The following is a 21,753-nucleotide window of genomic DNA, read 5'->3' as shown; positions in this document are numbered from 1 at the left end:
TCAACAATGCACAACATATCACTTCTAGTTGAAAGCCTGCGGTGGGTCCTTATTCAACACCTTAATCAATTAGGTCCACCTACTTTTTTCAGGTTCCCACTACCTCCCTTCACCAAATGTTTCCTACATTTCCCATAAACAGAATTTGTGACTCTTTTTACATGTTTCTTCTACCTCGTATACCTTCTTCCATAAATCCCATCTATTCTTCAAGATCCATTGTAAATGCCGATTCTTGCTTAAAGTATTCCCTGATTCTTCTAGCAAAAAGGTGAATTCACATAACACCTTGCTGTTAACTCTCTTTTTACCCAATATCCTCTGCTGTATAGTCTTATTTCTATATGTGCTTTCTCCCTGCCCTCTACTGTATAATTCTTGGGAATCTGTATGATGCTTTAATTTTCTTTGTAGCTCTCACAGTACTTTTTCAGTTCCTCATATCTGTTGAATAAATGAGTGAATAAATAATGTAGATTCAGTATTAATCTATGGATTAAGATGTTCAGAAACTGCAGAAGTTTAAAATTATTTATTAAACTATTATTATTTTGGGCAAATTACTTAATCACTGTGACTCAGTATTCTCACATAGTTTTTTATGGAGTAAGGGATGTTTAGTAATTTTTTTTACTTGATGAATATAAAGCACTATGCTATATAAATGTTGGAACAGAGGGATATCTTTTGACTTACTAGATCATGGTAAATATTGTCATAGAAAAGTATATCCCAGATTCATCTATTATGTTCTTAAGAAAATTCTATATGTAAAATTCAGAATATAGAAAGATGATATAATTTATATTGAATAGTCTAAAAATGCAATACAATAGTATTGGCTTTACAACGTGTTATTACACAGGGTTAATATTTTCAAGCAGAAAAGTCAAATTCTTCCCGAGAATACCATTGATACAACCTTAGCAATGATACCATAATTGTCTATCATGATTTGGGGACCATTAAAGGTGTCCTTTGTAAGAGATGGTCTACATTATTTTCCTAAAACATGAAAATGAAAAAGTTTAATAATCTATAGTCACAATAGCATTTGTGAATTTTGAGCACATACCAAACTGACTTCTTGTGCTCCATAAGCTGCAACGCAATGGTTAAACATTTTCAGCTGTAGTGTGTTAGCTCTTTTAGGGTACTAGGTTAATCTGTGAATGCAATAGTGTAAGAGTCATAAAATTTAAAAAGATAAAACTTGAGAAAGCTAGCTCCATAGTCAAATAAATTAGCAATAATCGATCTTAAATATTACAAAAACTTTCAGAGTAACAGAACATTAAAAGATCTTAGTCTTACATAATTTTGTGTTAGCGTCTCTTCTAGTCAATTCCCTTAGCAGCAAATGTGACTTTTAAGTAGTTCTGACCAACTACAAATATAGTAATTTAATTCAATAAGACTTTAAAAAACTGTTTGAGGAATCTATGTGAAGTTAGAAGAATTCTCCTATCTTTGTCCATGAATACCAGTTTAAGAAGAAAACCAGAGGGTTATAATTCTCTAAGGAATATTTTCTTTGACATCTTTTCTCTTAACACCTATAAATCCTTTCATGGCAAGTCATGGCAAACATCAATTCATGGAGAAATTAACAGTATTAGACTAAATACCCATTATATGCATTTGGAGCCTTATTTTTTCATCCTACTCACTACTTTCCTAAGATTCCTTATAACTGTCTCATGCCAGGAACTTATTTATCAGTGAGAAAATCAAGAAAAGTTTGAATGTGTTCCTAACCTGTAGGTTACATACTATAATGCTGGGTTGTTTTTTTTTCTGTTGTTGTTGTTGTTGTTGTTGTTGTTGTTGTTAAAGATGTCTTTCTTTAAAGGCAACATAGCTTAGTCTGCACCATTCAAATGGTCTAGGTTGAAATAAATGTTAATATGACCTTTATGTTTATTCATGGAATTACTTCTCTGATATATTTGTGGAGTATAATACAACCTCATTGCAGATCATGATTCTATTCTGAGAGTGATTATTTATAGAAGTACTCATAAGGCAAAAATGTAATAGCAAACTGAGAAATCAAGTTTTGCAATAATACTCTACATCACCATTAGAAAAGCTTATGTATGACTTTACAAATCTAAATATGTTCATAATTTAGAAAAAATAAAGAATCCTACTTTATCCCCATGGTTCCTGAAGATACAGACCCACTGTATCTCCATGAGCTGAAATTGCAAGACTGTAAAAAGCATGTATAACCCTATAACAAAGACTGTTGCACACAATAATCTCTTGTGCTTTCACTAAAGTTTTCACTAGATTTTGCCATTTTCCTCATGTCATGAGTACTTGTAATTAAGCATGCAAGCAACAGATCAGAGACCCCTAAGGTCCAGTGCAGTGGTCACCTGTTGGCATTATACAAGATGATTTTAGAGGGTGCACTGACTAACACTTGTTTTGAGACAGGGTCTCACTCTTTTGACCAGGCTGGATGACAGTGGCACAATCATGGCTCACTACAAACTTGACCTCCTGGACTCAAGGGATCCTCCTAGCTTACCCTCCCAAGTGGCTAGGACTACAGGCAAGCACTACCATGCCTGGCTAATTTTCATTATTATTTTTTTGTAGAGACAAGGTCTCCTTATGTTGCCCAGGCTGATCTCGAACTCCTGGGCTCAAACAATTCTCCTGTCTTGGTCTTTCTAAGTGCTGGGATTATAAGTGTGGAGCCACCGTGCCCAGCCAACATTTCTTAGATACACATTTATTTCAAAGTGTATAAGAAAAAAGCAGCAAATCAAACTCATTATAGCTACTTCTTGAGTCAAATTTAGTTTTTACATAAATTTCAGGTTAAAAAGTAAGTGCATTTAGGAAAAATATAAACTACATATAGTGTAAGTGCTATTGACAAAGGTCATGATGGAGGCTTGGAAAGCTCCAGTGAGGTGGAAAGTCTGGGGTAAGGTGATTGTGGTTCTGTTTCTAGTTGTCACTAACTACCTGTACTACCTTAACCAAGTTACAATCTTTTTGGGCATCTATTCCTTATCTGTAAAATTACAGTTGGGGTGACTTCTAAGATCCACCCAGTGCCATTCTTCAATGATGTTGTACTCTCTTGTCAAAGGCCATTACAAGGGATGCCAATCTCTGCAAAACAAAAGTAAGCATTCAACTCTTAACACAAGATGCCATACTTAAACTAGTCAGGCAAATCAGTGGACCTAATGTGGAATTTTTTTGAGGTTAAGATACTTTATTAATAGAGTAGACTAATCCTTTGGAAGACTGGAAATAAATTTGATTTTGTTTAGTAACTTTACATCTTTTGCACATGGAAGGGATCCCAAATATCTTTGAATTCTCTAGTCAATAAGATGGTCAAATAGCAGAGATTTTTATGTAGCATATTTTGAATGTGTTACCATTATTCCAAAATGGGAATAGGAAGGCTGGACGTTCATGATGCAGTCAGATGGAGTATTTAAGTAAAGTTAGTTTTTGAAGGAAAATACCCTTCTATTAGATGGAGAAAAACATAGACGAACACTAGACTAAGGTAAAGAGTTGTGTTTTAAGAAACAGGAGGTGTCTGCAGGTTTAAGATAAAATAGCTGATCTGGCTTCTGGTTTTATTTTTTCACTCAAAATAGAAAACATGTTAACCAGTTACCCATTTTCAGGGGTAATAAAATTTGAATCCCAAATTACCTCTAACTTTACTAAACTGTGTTGAATTAGTTTTTTTCCCAATGGTTTGAGAATACAAGGCCAACTCTGAGTACCAAAAAGCACTCATTGTAGAAAATATCTATCAATATGGTCAGGTTATTTGTTTACTAAAATAATCTATATAATTTGAGAAATAAACTACTATTTCCTTGAATTGACATTACCATCTCTTTTTCTAGAAGGTCCCCAGTCACTCAGAGAAGATTGTCTTCCTGAAGGTTATCTATCATTAACTCTGAGCTAGCCTAAAGAGAAATTAGATTAACCAATTAGATTGTAAGGTGAGGAAAAGAAGCTTTTAATTATGATGATGATCTCTGCAACTACCTGAACTAAGCATTTTGGAGATTATCTAATTTTAATTAGATAAAGTACTTTTTTTTTTTTCTGTTTGGAATATTCATTACATCGATTTAACCTATTCAGCTCAACAAACAAATGAACACATACCAACAAAATCCAAACAATCTTTTTTTTTTTTTTTTTTTTTGTGGAAATATATCTGCTTGTAGTGGTGCAAGAAATGGAAAAGATGTTATGGGTGAAAAATTTTACCTGTGATCTCTAAAAGGCTATATTCATAGAGCACATTCAACATAAATATAGAAATCGGACCTCTGGAATACCAACAACTTAATTATCTGTTACTCTATCAAAACCCTCTTGAAAAATATGGCTTCACAATTTTCCAGCTTTTTACAGTCTTTTGTTAAATATATCTATAGGTATGCCTTCCTGATCTGTGAAAATAATTTTATCTTTGTCATTCTCAGTTACAGTGAGTTCCTGGCACTCTCTGAAAGAGCGTGCACGCTGTGGGGAGCTGCCTGCTCCTCACTTTGGATCATTGCTGACTCCGCCTCCTCCTAAGAATGGCAGCCAGTCTCTGTCTAGTCTCATTTGCTGAAGATGCTCCACCCCTGGGAGGATGTGGCTGGGGGAGAATGGGCAAGCCTGAGCTGCCAACCCTCTTGGGCTTATCTGAGGTTGGGAAAGTGGTGGGTTTTGACACTCCGCGCAGGCTGGGAATTTGGATTCCTTTTTCAGAGTTCAGTCTTGCAAGGCTTCTCTCTCCATGATTACTGACCGCTGCAGCAGGGGAGGTTAGGCTGCCCTTGCTGAGGGAACACGGTGAGAATGGTAAACTTCCACGAAGCTTCCTGAGTTCCAGGAGCTGTTCTCTGGCTTGACTCAAAGCTTCTGTCAGTTCAAAGCGTTCTTCACATTCTCTACGCACTGTCTCCTGAAGAAAAGTATTCTGAAAAGAGAGAGGGGAAAAGAAAGCAGACTTAGCTTTAAATAATGTGCATAAGTAGATAGTTACTGACGATACAATTTGAGAACTGAACTGGAAATCAGAGGTCTGTATTCTTTGATTGTCTCTGTGATAGTCTACCACACGGGACAGACAAGTCAAGAACAGGAACAATCTGTGATGGTGGAAAGAAGTTGGAGTGCATATTTGGTTCAACCCTTGCAGTTTGCAGATGAGAAGTCAACAACTGCAGAGACTGAGTGACCTGTCCAGGGTTATTCAGATGTTAGTGGTGCGGCTGGTGTTAGAACCCAGGACTTCTAATACAGGCTTCAGTGGGGTTTCAACCTCTCTGCATCAAGTCGCAGACAGTATTATCTGCACATGTAATACTCAATAGTTAATAGCTATAGAGTCATTAAATATATTCTTTTACAGTAGAGGTATACTATAATAACATAAACAGGTAAAAGCGCTTGAAGTGTAAGATTGAAAGAATAAAAAATCAGCTATAGCATTTAAACAATAAAATCAGTTCTCATATGATGCTTTCTCAATGGAACTTAAATAAGATGTTCATTTGCCATTCTGTAAGATAATATCCCAAAATAGAGAAGATCGTCTGCTATTAATTCCATTCATTCAACAATCATTTACCAAGTTACTAGAAGTTGTAGTGAATACAATCCCTGCCCTCAAGAAGTTTGTACCTTTGTAGGTTTGAGCAGAACTGCTTTCTATGTCCATAAAAGAATCTAGACCCAAGGTGAAAGCTATGGGGTTTAACATAAGGAAGAACTTTTTAATAGAGCTATCTGGAGGACACTGATGAGTTGAATCTCACTTGACAGGGATGTGCTGAAGCAAATTTAAGCTTCAAATGTGTGACTGGACTAGAGATCATTAAGCCTCTTTGAAATTCTAAAATTCTACATTTCTAGTTGAGGAGTTACCTATGTTTCGTCTATGGAATTCATCAAAATTATTTCAAGTCCCATGGTAAGAATTAAGTCTTGGATCTCCCTAGTGTCCTGACATTCATGTCTTTATGATGTCAAAAATGAAGCTGAAAAGTAAATAATTCAAAGTAGTATCCTAGTAAGAAAACACAATTAAAATGAGTGTGCTATAGGATTCGTCAACTCAAAAATGAATTTCCATTGGGTTAGCTTGTTTGTAAAAACAGCCAAGGCATTCCCGAGTCTGCTTCTTAGTGGAAAACATCCTCCCTAAGGGTTGACTGACTAATCTGCTGTCAGTAGAACTAAATAACAAAGCGCCAGGGAAAGTAGCATCTTCCTGTTTTTGAGTTTCTCATGATTATAGACAGAACTCTATTCAATTCCAAATTTGGTAATCAAAATGGAAAAATATGGAGCAATTCCAGATTAGCCAATTGCACAGTAATTTTCTATAAAAGCTGCATTCCTGGGTCAAACAAATCCTCATCATTTACATATACTATTTACTTACTACATGACACACATTTAAAAAAAATCATGGGTTAATCACTTGCTTCTCGTTATTTTTAATTTTTGGAGGAATTGGAGAGAGCAAGGATGGTGTTTGTGGCTTTATCACCTAGTTCTCATTAACTCTAGCTGAAACGCTTGTGGAAAAGGTAGGGGAGGAGGGACTAGAGAGGAAGATAACAAGGTGCCATGTTAGGTGTCATCTCATTTCCTGCTCCCAACAATTATATCTGACTAATAAAGACTGAAGCTCACACTGTTATGTAACTTGCTGAGAGTAATTCCACTCTGAAGTACTAAAGTCCCCTTCAGAGCCCTGCTCCATGCTGCCTATGCCTAAATTAGTTGCCTAATTCATTACATCAAACATGCAGGGACCATTTTGTTCCCAGGACACTGAAAACAAACAAACAAAACAAAACAAAACAAAACAAAACAAAACAAAAACAGTAGGACATTTTCATCTGGTTTTGCCCAGGTTTTCTAAGTTCTATTAATCAAAGTTTCTTTTAAAGTGGGGGAAAGACCCAATCCATTATATTTTTTGTCTACTAGTAGAGTAAGCTGGCAAAGTGTTGGAATTATTAAAGTGGTGTATTAATCCATTCTTGCATTGCTATAAAGAAATACTTGAGACTGGGTAATTTACAAAGAAAAGAGGTTTAATTGGCTCATGGTTCTGCAGGCTGCACAGGAAGCTTAGCAGCTTCTGCTTCTGGGGAGGTCTCAGGAAGCTTCTAGTCATGGTGGAAGGCAAAGGGATAGTGATGCATCTTACATGGCAGGAGCAGGAGCAAGAGAGGTGGGGGGAGGCACTACACACTTTAAACAACCAGATCTCATGAGAACTCATTCAGTATCACAAGAACAGCACCAAGAGGATGGTGCTAAACCATTAATGAGAAACTGCCCCTATGATCAAAACACCTCCCACCAGGCCCCACCTCCAACACTGGGGATTACAATTTGACATGAGATTTGGGTGGGGACACAGATCCAAACCACATCAAGTGGCTTTCAATAAATTAGTATAAAAATATCGCTAATTAAGAAAGCAATGAGAAAGAGTTAATTTTATTTGAATATGTGAAAGAAAAAAATAGCAATGAAAAATGAGGCCAACATATTAGTGACATGAATAATAGGCACAACAATATGGAATGATAAAGTGATGGAGGATGTGATGACAAGAGCTTTCCTTAAAAGAAAAATAAAATTCAATCAATTTACTGAGATTAAATTCAAGTCTCAAAGGAAAGGAGTAATGATCTGGAGAAAACAACCAAAAAGCAAGTCACATAAAAGCTATTTCAGGCAAGTGACATTCCACTAAGGAGAACATGAAAGGGTAGAGTGAGCCAAAAGATGTCCTCATAGCAAGTTCAATGGGAGCAAAGACCTGGCAGACTCCAAGCTGAACTGTGTACCCATGTTTTATATCCAGTGAAGTCTGAACCAGTCATGGAAGGATCAGATTACACAGTTTCCACCAACACTAACTAGACATATTCCAAAGTAAGAGAATGGAGCCAGCCAGTGGAGTGGGGGAAGGGCTGCTGACTGTCTGGGGCTCACTGCTCTGCAACTCATCTTTCTTCAAGGTTATTAGCTTGCAAGACAAAGGATTAATTCTCTTTCTTCTATTAGTTCCCAAACCAGGAGACCCCTGAATTGAAAATAATATCCAAAATTGATACTTCTACTCTTTTCTGTGCCAAAACATCATGAAATGTTAGGTGAACCACACAATATCTTCACGTCATCTGCCACCATTACCTCCTCCTCTAAAATTGAGATTATAACTCTGTTTTGTTCAACAGGCAATTCAGATTTATAATCTATTCAATTATGGGATTAAAAAATTAAAATAAAACAATGGAAGTGTAGGGGATTGCTATTTCAGGGGTGTAATCTGATAGGGCATGACTAGAGGACACGTGGATGTGGCTAGAGTAAGTAGACACATTAGTGGAAAATTCCATCATACGTGAAAAGAATCATCCGCTCGTGGTTACTTTTCAGCAATTTAGTCAAGATGAAGGTTGGATTGTTGCAGAATTTTAATGTGTTTTCACTGAGTAACAAGGACAAATGTGCAAGATGAAATATGTTCAGTAAGACTGAAAATCATGCATAGTATTCTATGTTTTAGATAAAATTATCTTTGGCCATATTTTAACATGGCAAAAATAGAATCACTGGATTGTAACTAGACTGGAAGTCAAAATGGAAAGGGAGGCATGAGCCAGGTGAAGAAGAGGCAATTAAGTTTTCGAGGCAGAGCGGGCAGTGAGTGCAAATGCCTGGCAGTGAGAGAAGGAGAGGCATAACTTGGGATAAAACATGGCTTAATATGACTCAGGCAGGTGCACATGGGGAGAAGAGACCAGGACTGATGTAGGGAAGAGTGAGCAGGGTCAGATCAAGAGAAAATTTGTTAGTGTGCTAATACTAGGGTTTTGACTTAATTCTGAGGTTCATATGGAGTCATTGAAAGTTTATTTCAAGCAGATGGCTGGCAGGATCAAATCTGCATGAAAGGAAGATCCCTTTGCTAGCTTTGTGAAAAACAGCCTGAAGTTGAGCAAGATGGGAGCCAGGGAGGACAGTAGGAGCCCCAAGTTTTCATGGAGAAAGTCCTTATCTCAAGTGCCCCTTGGGTCAGGTGGTCTCGGGAGGGGAGAACTAGGCACACCTGCATCCTTAAGCTCTGCTGATTGGTGGTAAGCATTCTATAGATATCACTACAACATTTTCAGAATAAGGCCACTTTGAATGGGCTTAAAATATGGCTTAATTGCCCTCCCACTGAGAAGGAAAATGTCAAAATGAAAATATAAATTAGTTCATCATATGTTTGAAATTTCTAATATTAAAAAGTGGCCAATTTCCCCTACTCCTTGCAATATAAGGGTGGTTTATTTTTATATTTGTTTTCCTTTTTATTCTTAGAGACAGCTGGGTTGCTTTCAATTCCAAAAACAGTGGAAGAAGGGAGAGAAGGCTTTACTGTGTAACTTGATTGTTCTGAAGGTAAGACTGCCATCTGCAATGGGAATCAGCTGTATTTGGCACAATTTTGGGGGGAACATGCCAGGAAAGCAAGTCCTCCTCAGTGAAGAACAATCACAGACTGATGGCTTTGTTCATGCTTTAGACCGAGTAAGATCTGAATCAGCCATGGAATGATCAGATTACAGTTTCCACCAGCCCTAACTGGATATATCCCAAGGTGAGTGGGTGGCTGGCCGGGTGGGTGGGGAGCTGAGGTAAAAGGAAATTCTGTGGAAAAGTGTGGAAACCAAAACAATGAGTGGGAGTTTGCAAAGGATGTTCCCACCTCCCATTGAAAGCCTTCTAGGCTTCTGTTCAACTAATCTGATCAGCCCAAAACACTGCAAAAAGTTAGTGAAAATGGCCTTTTGGTAAAACAAGAATGAGAATCTGAAAAGATTTCCAGGAAAAAAGTAAGATGGATGTCAGGCTGGTTGTTTTCAAAATTATATTTCCCTGCTTACAAACATAATAAAACCAACTACAGTAGACATATTCAAACAAAAGTTGTAGCAACAGAGGGCAATAATCCCTCAGACTGATATGCTTCAGAGGCAGATTTGCAGGGCAGAGAAGAAGAGCCCATGATGACCAAGTATGCAGGATTTACTTTTCTAAGTCAATAATCCAACTTAATTTAGATTTAATTAGCACTAATTAAACATACACAATTTAACTAGCACTAATTAAATATACAAAAATTTCTCAATATATCTTCTCATTCTGTCAACTTTCTGGTATCTTCCTCACCACAGAGACTCCCAGTCTGAGCCCCATTCTGCTCCATGGCCCAAGGCTGAGGTTTTCAGGTTCTCAGTTCACTCATCCTCCCTGCTAACCAAGCCTACATATAGTCCCTGTCCCCTAAAAGCTTTCCTGATCCTCCCCATGTTTCCTGCTGGAGGATGGAGAACCTCCTTTTACCCTCTTACTCTTTAAAAAAGACATAGATATTCTAATTTTATTATGTCCCCAAACTGCCAACTACTTTTTGATAATTTACTTGCTGGTACTTTGCTTACTCCATTCTCATAGATGGAATTACCAGAGAAGTGTGTGCCGTATTCTGTATATTGATTAAACATGCAAATAAAATAAATGCTTATCCTAAAACTAAGCAAATCCCTCTTGCAAGTAAACTATTTGTGCTTGCAAATACCATGTATTCCTACAATTTAATCTTAGAGTTTACATAAATCCATCTTTGCTAGATTAGTTAATAAACTTTTTTCTTTTTGTTTTTTGAGACAAGGTTTCAGGTTGTCACCCAGGCTCCAGTACAAAAGCACGATCACAGCTCATTATAGCCTCTATCCCCTAGGCTCAAGCAATCCTCATTCCTCAGCTTCTCAAGTGGCTGGGACTACAGGTGTGTGCCGCCATGCCCAGCTAATTTTTGCATTTTCTGTAGAGACAGGGTCTCCCTATGTTTCCCAGGCTGGTCTTGAACTCCAAGCTCAAGTGATCCTCCTGCCTTGAGCTCCTGAAATGCTGGGTTATAGGTGTGAGCCACCATGCCTGGCCTAAACTTTCTTATGTAAATGGAGTTTCTTTCTTTCCTTTTTTAAAAATAGAGTTTACATTGGAAACATATTTTCAAAACACCAAAATGTTAAAAATAACCCATGATGTCAATATTTTTAAAAAGTATGTAAGAAGTAAAATCCCTGTCTATCTCTTCCTATACTTCTAAGGTAACCACTGTTAATAGTCAGGAGGCAAATCTTTGATTTTTTCCTATCATCTTGGTAGCCCTGTAGAGAAACACATGTACTTTCCTTTGTTTTTTAAACAAAACAGATTCAAGATGCTAGGAGATGGTCGGGCAAACCAACATAAACAATAAAAACAGCTGTTGTAATGAAAGCCAATACAGATCTATAGTCCTTTAGCCTTACTTTTGACATCCAAAAAGCTCTGAAAAGAAAAAAATGTAGCTCATTACATTTAGTGATAAAATCTGACTAAACTGATAGAAGGCTAATTACAGTCTTTGTCCCATTTCGTGTGAACATTCAGATGTTTCACTGCAGAAGTATTAATGTCATTGCATGGGGAGGCTGCCCTACATCTATGAGGACATACTGTACTAACTTTCTAAAATTCAAAATAATTTTATATCTGAGCCCAAAGTTTTCAGATAAGGGACTGTGGGCCTGTCTATATGGCATGTACTCTTCTTTAACTACTGTCTTTCTTTAGAGTCCTTGGTAGTGTTCTCTTCCGGTTTTCTTCCTACCTCACCAGAAGTTCCTTTTCTGTCACCATTGCTAGATTCTACTCCTCTTCCAAGCCTCTAAAAGTTGGAGTGCCTGTTCTCAACCCTTTCTCTATTGCCTAATCCTCTGGGTGATCTCATTCAGTCCCAGGGGTTAAGTATCAGCTACATGTGGATTTGTCCAAAATTGACATCTCCAGCTTGCCTTCCCTGTGGCCATAGTGCCTAGTCAACATCTCCCCTTGGGTATCTAATAGGCATATTAAGAGCAACATGTCCCAAATAAAATTCTTGATATTCCTCCCCGATTGTATTTCTTTTCTAGCATTTGCCATCTCAGCACTCTCTCAGTTGCTGAGATTCCAAACTTCGGAGTTATCCTTGACTCCTTTTTATGCTTTCATATCATCCAGTCCATCAGCAACTTCTATTGCCTTCATCCCTAAAATATATCCCAAATCTGGTGATTTGTCACCTCCTTCACAGCCTTGCTCTCATTTTTGCCCTCTTCAACCTATTTTCTAATCAGAAGTCAGTTATCTTCTAAAAATAAGTCAGATCATGTCAATTCCTTGTTCAAAATTCCTAGGTGACTTTCTATCACACTTAGAAAAGTATCCAAAGACTTATCACACTTAGAAAAGTATCATAGCCTACAAAGACTGCATGCAAGCTGGCCCTTCAACCTTGGTTTCTATCACAATCCTTGCTCACTAAGCTCCAGCAGTGCTTCCTGACTTCCTTGTGGCTTCTTTAAGGTTCCCAGTATGCTCCTTGCTTCTGGGTCTTGACACTAACTATTACCTTTGCCTGGAGTGTTTTTTTCCTTGGAATGTTCTTTGCCTCATTATTTTCTCAGAGCCTTTTACCACCCCGTCTAATATAGCACCCCTCCTTCAGAAAGTATCCCTTTTATCCGGATTTATTTTTTTCTTAGCACTATAAAAACAACAAAACTGTTTACCTGTTAAATGACTGCATAAATAAGGAACTGCAGTAGGCGCACAGGTGTATAGCTAATTTTGCCTCTGAGATTTTGTGACTTCTTGGAGGGGTTCTCTTTACACTTAGACTTGAGGAATAAACAGAAGTGTGCCAGGCACCTAAAGTTTAAGCTAGAATCTGCTTTGTCTTTTTTCATTTCTCATAATCTGAAAAGAAAATCTCATGAAGGTTTATATTTTGTTGCTTTTGTTTTACTTGTAACTTTCCTGATTTTTCTTTAATATTCCTTGCTTGACCTTTATTCTTATCTCTGTCGCCTTCTCTACCAGGTCCTTTTTATACTTTATTCCTTTCTATTATTTTTAATTTTTTAAAATTAAAGTATTACATATAGCTAAAAAGTAAAATAATACTAAAACTCACAATGAAAAAAACACTTTTTCACATTCCCAAGTCCTGCCTCCCAGGAATAACCATTTTCAGATCTTTAAACTATTTCTTCTGATAGTTACCCTCCGTAATTCAAAATAACATCATTATACATCGATCTCTTTGTTTTTCAGTTTTGAACATATCTACTTACTGCATGGAACGGAAGATGAGGGTTCAGCTTTCTATACCAATTCCCAACAGATGCTGCTGCTCCTCCTATCCTCATATTTCTGTCATAATTTTTAGCTTAATCTATATTCATCTTTATATGATTATAGTATATAAACATATGCACATCTGGGCCATGTTATGTACTATGACGACATTTTCTTCCTTGCACAGCTTCCATCCAGAGTTATTGTCTCATAATTTTTCTGCTTTGTTTTCTGGGTATTGATACTAATTTTTCACCAGACTTACAGAAGTGTAAATATCCTCTCGACATGTTCAAACACCCCATGTAAGCTATCAGCTTCTCTTTGTTCTTGGAGACATACTTCTAAGAACCCACCATGCTTCTGCTCAACATTCTAAGAACTTTCTTTTGGTATGCTTGTTCTTTCAATCTGATGCACTGCTGTAATCCTAGCATTTCTTCCCACCGTTGTCCTGGGATTCCCTTCATCTCTCTCCTGTGTTGGATTCCTTATTTCCTGATTCCTATATTTTCTCCTTTATTACTTATTCCCTCATTGTGCTGTCATATATCTTCTAACAGCTTCCTGAAAAAGGTTGCCAGGGTAGTAGTATTTTTGAGAAGTCTGAAGTCTGAAAATACCTGTGTTTGATACTTGATGGATTGTTTTGGCAGGATATAGAATTCTAGGCTGGGCATAATTTTCCTTTGGAATTTGGAACGCATTGTCTTCTATTTCTTATTTCCTTGAATTTTCTTTTTCTTTTCTTCATCTTTTTGCTTTTTTCTTCTGCTTTCTAGATTTCACATCTTTATCATCTAACCCAAATATTGATTTTTAAACATTTCAGTCCTTATATTTTAATACTCACTCTTGTTCTTTTTTTGTAGCTGGCTGTTTATGTTTAATGAATACAATATCATCTCTTTTCTCTCTGAGGATATTAATTATATATTTTTAAGTTCTCTTTTGCTCCCTGTATTGTTTTGTATTTTTTTTTCTGTGAAGTTCTTTTTTGCTTATTGTTTCTGTTCTTCACATTAGAGATGTTTCTCAAATAATTGGTGATCCTTGGCTGTTCGTGTTTAAAAATGGGTCCCCGAACGGGCGCGGTGGCTCACGCCTGTAATCCCAGCACTTTGGGAGGCTGAGATGGGCAGATCATGAGGTCAGGAGATCGAGACCATCCTGGCTAACACAGTGAAACACCGTCTCTACTAAAAATACAAAAAATTATCCAGGCATGGTGGCGGGTGCCTGTAGTCCCAGCTACTCAGGAGGCTGAGGCAGGAGAATGGCATGAACCTGGGTGGTGGAGGTTGCAGTGAGCCAAAATCCAGCCACTGCACTCCAGCCTGGGAGACAGTGAGATTCCGTCTCAAAAATAAAAATAAAAATAAAAATAAAAATGGGTCCCCAAAATGTTACCTTAAGCTCAGTGTCCTTGTGTTCGGTTTATTGGCTGAGATCCTTCTAAGTAGGTAGATTGAACATGGATATAGCCATTTCATTGAGATATCCCAACTGTCGGTATCAATGGGTCTTATCTTTTTTATTTATTTATTTTTGAGACAGAGTCTTGCTGTCACCCAGGCTGGGGTGCAATGGTGTGATATCTGCTTACTGCAACCTCCACCTTCTGAGTTCAAGTGATTCTTGTGCCTCAGCCTCCTGAGTAGCTGGGATTACAGACGTGCACCACCACACCCAACTAATTTTTTTGTATTTTCAGTAGAGACGGGGTTTCACCATGTTGGCCAGGCTGGTCTCAAACTCCTGGCCTCATGTGATCTGCCTGCCTTGGCCTCCTAAAGTGCTGGGATTACAGGTGTGAGCCACTCCGCCAAGCCGGTCTTATCTTTTGAGGCAGCTCATTTCTCCAGAGGGTGCTCTTCCAATTTCTTTTTTTATGGCCATTAATACATAAGCCTGGTTACTTGTGTTCTGAAAAGTGAGAGTGTGAAGGGTACTGGGAGGTCTCCCTACTTAACATACCCTTGCTTTATCTCTTTTGTCCTCAGGTTCAGTGCCTTTTCTCATTCAGTTCTGCTAGAGAGTAACCCCCTGGTACTCTGCCAGGATGGTGGGCAGGGGCTTCTTAGGAACTGGGAAGGCATCTCTAAGGATCCGTTTGCTCCGTTTATAATCTTTCAGTCTTGTTTTCCACTCCACCCTTACATCCCTCTTTCAGAGGCATAGGCATACAGAGATAGTGTGTGTTTGGTTCTAGACCAAAATAAAGCAAATATTGCAATAAAGAAAGTCACATGAATTTTTTGGTTTCCCACTGCATATAAAAATTATGTTTACACCATACTGTATTTAAGTGTGCAATAGCATTAAGTTTAAAAAATGTACATACCTTAATTTAAAAATATTTTACTGTTAAAAAATGCTAACAATCATCTAAGCCTTCAGTGGGTTGTATCTTCTGCTGGTGGAGGGTCTTGCTTCAATGTTGATGGCTGCTGACTGGTCAAGGTGGAAGTTGCTGAAGGTTGGGATGGCAGTGGCAATTTCTTAAAAGAAGACAACAGCACAGGAATCACTTGAACCTGGGAGGCAGAGGTTGTAGTGAGCTGAGATTGCGCCACTGCACTCCAGCCTGGGCAACAGAGTGAAACTCTGTCTCAAAAAGAAAAGAAAAAGAAAAAAAAGACAACAATGATGTTTGCCACATCAATGGACTCTTCCATTTATGAAAGATTTCTCTGTAGCATGTGATGCTGTTTGACAGCATTTTACCCACAGTAGAATTTGTTTCAAAATTGAAGTGAATCCTCTCAAACCCTGTCACTGCTTTATCAACTAATTTTATATAATATTTCAATCCTTTGTTGTCATTTCAATATTTTTCAAAGCATCTTCACAGGAGTAGATTCCATTTCAACAAATGGCTTTCTTTGCTCATCTATAAGACATAACTTTTTATGTGTTCAAGTTTGCGGCAGTTCAGCCACATCTTCAGACTCCACTTCTAATTCTAGTTCTCTTGCTATTTCTGCCACTTCCTCCACTGAACTTTTAAACCTTCAAAGTCATCCATGAGAGCTGGAATCAACTCATTTTATCCTCCTCCCATGAATCAGGAATGGTCTTAATGGCATCTAGAGTGGTGAATCCTTTCCAGAAGGTTTTGAATTTACTTAGCCCAGATCCATTAGAGGAATCACTAACTATGGCAGCTGTCATGTTATGAAATATATTTTTTAAATCATAAGACTTGAAAGTCAAAACTGTTCCTTGAGGCATGGGCTGCAGAACGGATGTTGTGTTTCCAGGCATGAAAACATTAATTCCCTTGTTCATCCCCATCAGAGCTCTTGGGTGACCAGAAGCATTGTCAACGAGAAGCAATATTTTGAAACGGATTTTTTTTTTTTTCTGAACAGTAGGTCTCAACAGGCTTAAAATATTCAATAAGCCATGCTGCAAAAAGATGTACTGTCATCCAGGCTTTGTTGCCCCACTTATAAAGCACAGAGTAGAGTAGATTTAGCATGATTCTTAAGGGTGCTAGGATTTTTGGGATGGCCTGTCCTTTGAAGGCTAATTCTTGAAGTTTGGCTTCAAAGCTTCTGTACCACAGCTATGAAAGTCCTAGATGGTACCTTCTTCCAATAGAAGGTTGTTCCATCTACATTGAAAATCTGTTGTTTAATGTAGCCACCTCATAAATGATCTTAACTAGATCTGGTTAACTTACCACAGCTTCGACATGAGCACTTGCTCTCTCACCTTGTACTTTTATGTTACGGAAATGGCTTCTTGTCTTGAACCTCATAAACCTACCATTGCTAGCTTCCAACTTTTCTTCTGCAGCTTCCTCATCTCTTTCAGTCTTCACAGAATTGGAGAGAGTTAGGGTCTTTCTCTGGATTAGGCTTTGGCTTAAGGGAATATTATGACTGGTTTTATCTTCTACCTAGACCACTCAAACTTTCTCCATATCAGCAAGAAGGCTGTTTTATTTTCTTATCATTCTTTGCTGAGGTAGCACTTTTATTGCCTTCAAGAACTTTTCATTTGCATTCGCAACTTGGCTAACTGGACCAAGAGGCTTAGCTTCTGGGTTATCTCAACTTTTGATTTGCTTTCCTTGCTAAGCTTAATCATTTCTGCCTTTTGACTTAAAGTAAGAGATGTGTAATTCTTCCTTTCACTTGAATGCTTAGGAGCCATTGTAGGGTTGTTAATTGCCCTAATTTCAATATTGTTTTGTCTCAGCAAATAGGGAGGCCTGAGGAGAAGAGAGATGGGGGGCTGGCCAGTCAGTGGATTAGTCAGAACACACACAGCATTTATCTATTAAGTTTGCTGTCTTATATAGGCACCATTCTTGGCACCTACAAACAAGTGTAACAGTAACATCAAAGATCACTGATTGCATGACCATAACAGATATAATAATAATGAAAAAGTTTAAAATATTGCAAGAATTACCTAACTGTGACACAGAGACACAAAGTGAGCACATGCAGTTGAAAAAATGACACTGACAGACTTTCTCGACATAGGGGTTGACATAAACCTTCAATTTGTAATAAAACCCAGAGTATCTATGGAGCACAATAAAGTGACATGCAGTAAAACAAATTATGCCTGCACCTAGTTTCTCCAGTTCCTGAGCCTCTCTAGTGTTGTGTCACATAACTAGATTTTCTGTTTTGGATCCTCCCATCCCCAATCCTCACAGGCATTAGGTTTCAATATTCTCTAGTCTGATAAGTCATTTTTCTCTTAGACACTTGCTTTCCATTTTTGTAAGCTTTGGTCAACATCTTTTTTATCAAGTGCTAACTTCTCTCCTGTTCTCTTTGTCCTACTGGATTTATTCACTTTTTATTAATTGATTGCCATTTTAGTGGCAGTGGAATGAAGTAGAGATAAACATACGTATTCAATTCTCCATGTTTAACCAAGAGCATTATTTTATATTTTTGAGTATCACTCATCTTCATTGTATGACTACAATAACTATAGCATTTAAAACTACTGCTCTTTTGACTCCCTTATGTGTGGTCTTCAAACAACAAAAATATTGAACTATCTGTACTGATTTTCCTTCAGTGATTGTATATGAGCTGTTTACTTGAATTTACCACATTCTTCCTCTGGATCACAACAAGGTCCCTAACAGTGGGGTCACACTGTCTTGACTGTACTCACATGGAACCAGTAGGAAGGAAAATGAGCATCAGAAGCACATGACCCATTTTGACTTTGGTTTTACTGATAAGTGTTATTCTCTAACATATTAACTTTCTTTCTTTCTCACTCCCTCTCTCCCTCCTTTCCAATCTTTTAATGTATCTTTTCAGGGACTCCTTGTTCACATTTACATTTCTAGCACAGTTTTATTTTCCATTTTCTCTTTTTATTGACCTGCACCCTTTGTTGCTCTGCTTTGTGACACTTGCTGTTTCTGGGGATGCGCTCCAATAATCCCTGCTCCATTTAGGAAGGCCCATTTTGCCCCTTAGATGCTTTGGCTTTCCTCTTATCCTTGAGAACTTTCTTCATACAATTAAAAACAAAGTCTACCTGTTATTTGGCCACTTGAAAGAGAACAGGGCTTTCTTCCTCTTAATTAGCCTCCTTATTAGACCATTAATTTATTTTCATTCTAATGGGAATTTGTTTTCCACTTAAATGCAGCTTTATTTCTCCAGAATCTGAGAAATTTCAAGTGTCTGGAATGCATGATCAAAAAACGTGGTGATTTTCACTTTACATGCTATGGCCTCTATTCTTTCTAGCTCATAAATCCTATCCCTTTTATTGGCTCATTTCCTATTTTTATAAGCATATTTTGGACTCTGGCATGCTTAGCCAGATAAGCAGCCTTAATTATTTACTCTTACAGTTCAGTTCAAATTAGTTAACTTTGACGTGATATTCTGGTAACTTCTAAAGGAAAATCTAGTCTACTCTCCCTGCTCCCACAAAAGGATATTGCCCGCCTGAGTATGCCCTTAATTGGTTTTCTTTACCTTTGGGATGTTCCTTTTCTCCTCTGTAGCAATGATCTATGATCATTTACATACCAACCCAATGTCTTATGTCTTTCAGTCCACATTTTTAAAGAAGCTTTATTCCTAAGTGGCTTCTTTTAACAACTAATGAGCAGGAAGAGTTCCAAATGCAGTTCCTTTTGTCGATGAAGAAATCCACTCTTCACTTTTAGTCTATTTTCTCTTGCCAAAATCACCTCCAGAAGCCCTGTGATTGGAAGCCTTTAAAATGCCCCCTAATGATCCTTACCCTCCTGATATTCATATCTTTGTGCAATGATTTCACCTTGAGTGTGGGTTCGATTTATTGATTCATTTGTAATGAATGGAATACAGCAGAAGCATTGGGATGTGTCTTCTGAGATTACGTTGCAAAAAGACTGTGGCTTCTGTCTTAGCACCTTCTCTCTCTCATTCTCACTCACTTGCTTGCCCTGAGGGAAGTCAGCTGACACACTGAGCTGTTCTATGGAAAGGTCCATGTGGCAAGGAACTGCGGGAAGCCTCTGGCCAAATACATCCTGCCAACAACCATATAAGTAAGCCTGAAAGCCAATCCCATCCTAGTTGAGCCTCTAGATGAGACTGCAGCCCAGAGGACACCCTGACACCAATCTCATGAGAGAACTTGAGCCTCTAAACCAGAGACACGCAGCTAAGCCGTGCTCAGATTCCTGACCCACAGAAGCTATGAGATAATAAATGTTTGTTGTTTGAAGCTGCCAAACTTGGGGATAATTTGTCACATAGCAATAGATAATTTATACCGGCTCTTCAGGCAAATGTTCTAGCTTTCAGTCTATGCTGTTTTTATGATAAATTCTGTTTAGATCATTCTTTCCTTTGGATATTAATTTAATTACGCATGCAAAGTTTTCTTTAAATTTTTTTTGAGAGCAGGAAGTGGCAGTTGTCAGTCTTATTCATAATTATATCATCAGTACCTACCTAACATGTGCCTGGCACCCAGATAGATGCTGTTATGGGGTATGGAAGTTTGTCAACTCCAAATCTCATGTTGAAATGTAATCCTCAATGTTGGAGGTGGGGCCTAGGTGGGAGGTGTTTGAATCACGGCAGGCAGCAGATCCCTCATGAATTGCTTAGCACCATCCCCTTGCTGATGAATGAGTTCTTGCTGGGTTAGTTCACAAAAGAATGTGGCACCTCCCCCCACCTCTCTGTCACCACGTGATGCACTGGGCTTCTCTTTCACCTTCTGCCATGATTGCAAGCTTCCTAAGGTCCTAACCAGAAACAGAGGCAGGCACTATGCTTCCTGTTCAGCCTGCAGAACCACGAGCCAACTAAACCTCTTTTCTTTATAAATTATCCAGTCTCACATATTCCTTTAGAGTAAGGCAAGAACAGAGTAACATAGATGCTAATATACATTTACTGAATTTGACCCTTCCGTCTTTTTCTACCTCTCCTAGTTTATAATTTACTCCTCATTTTCTATATTGCCATTTCTTTAGTGAATGAATAGTTAGGAAACCTGCTAGTCTAGTTGGCCTTGACCTTTCTGTCTTTTACCCTGCTTCCCTCCTCTAGAGATTCACTACTGCTGTCGCATTTGAGGCAAATCAGCATCACGTCTCTCTTTCTCAGGGTTTCTTCAGTGGAGCTAAGTCCATGTGTGCTCTTCCACCTTACTCCTGCCTGAACTGGGGGTGCGGCTTCCTTCACTGGGGGGACTGTGCTGCTATGTAACAAGAGACACTTCATCATCTTTTTGTCTTAATTATAATACTAAAAGAAAATTGAGTCCCTGGAGATGTTAACTGAGTCTGTAGTCACTGTGAAATACAGAAACAGAGTAATAAGAACTAGGTTTCCCAAAAGAGGAAACATCATATCATAGAGATTCGAATTTGAATCTTAGCTCCACCAAGCTGTCTGACCTTATGGAAATTATTCAGCCTTCTTCAGTCTCTTCCTCATTTGTAACTTGTAAATAATTTCTACTTATAGAGTTGTTTTAGGCATTATTCTTGATCTAGTATTCTGTCTATTCCATATTTTATTTTAAATTTATAACTTCGTTGTAATAGGTTGACTTCATGATTACATAATTACAATGATAATGTAAACTTTCTATTTTGACTGATAATTTAAATATAGCAAGACCATGGCATGTTTAATTGTTAATAATCGATACTGCTATTAGCGCTTTCCTTTTATGACTTTATTGATGTCAATCAAACCAACAAAAATATTACTTCTCACCAACATTCAGAATCTTCCTCCATTTGCCTTTATTTGCTATACTGTCATCAATGGGATCAAATATTGTAATGTGATATGATATTGGTGATTAGAGAACAGATGAATTGTTTCACTACTTCTAAACTCTTCAATAGTTCAGACATAATACTTTGAAAAATGTTTTCAAATCAAAATAAGTCTACTGCAGTTTGAATGAAAAACATCACTGAAATAATCATGCATACATAAGAAAGAAAACTGATGCATGCCTATTACCTTATAAGTTTACATTGATAGGAAG

The 21,753-nt window shown here is 37.8% G+C and overlaps 1 protein-coding gene across 1 annotated transcript in view; it reads right to left on the bottom strand.

The window, feature by feature from the left end:
* Nucleotides 1-4,178: 4,178 nt before the first annotated feature.
* The window catches only part of LEKR1 (leucine, glutamate and lysine rich 1), a 225,032-nt gene continuing 207,457 nt past the window's right edge, over nt 4,179-21,753 (bottom strand). The window contains exon 13 of the mRNA XM_015131868.3: nt 4,179-4,975. Within this exon, the coding sequence (XP_014987354.3) occupies nt 4,562-4,975 (414 nt within the window). The 3' untranslated portion in view covers nt 4,179-4,561. The remainder of the gene's footprint in view (nt 4,976-21,753) is intronic.

This window comes from Macaca mulatta, chromosome 2 (genome assembly GCF_049350105.2).
Source record: "Macaca mulatta isolate MMU2019108-1 chromosome 2, T2T-MMU8v2.0, whole genome shotgun sequence".
NCBI classification, from domain to species: Eukaryota; Metazoa; Chordata; class Mammalia; order Primates; family Cercopithecidae; genus Macaca; species Macaca mulatta.
The sequence above is the reverse complement of the archived record's forward strand: the minus strand, read 5'-3'. Positions and strand labels throughout refer to the sequence as shown.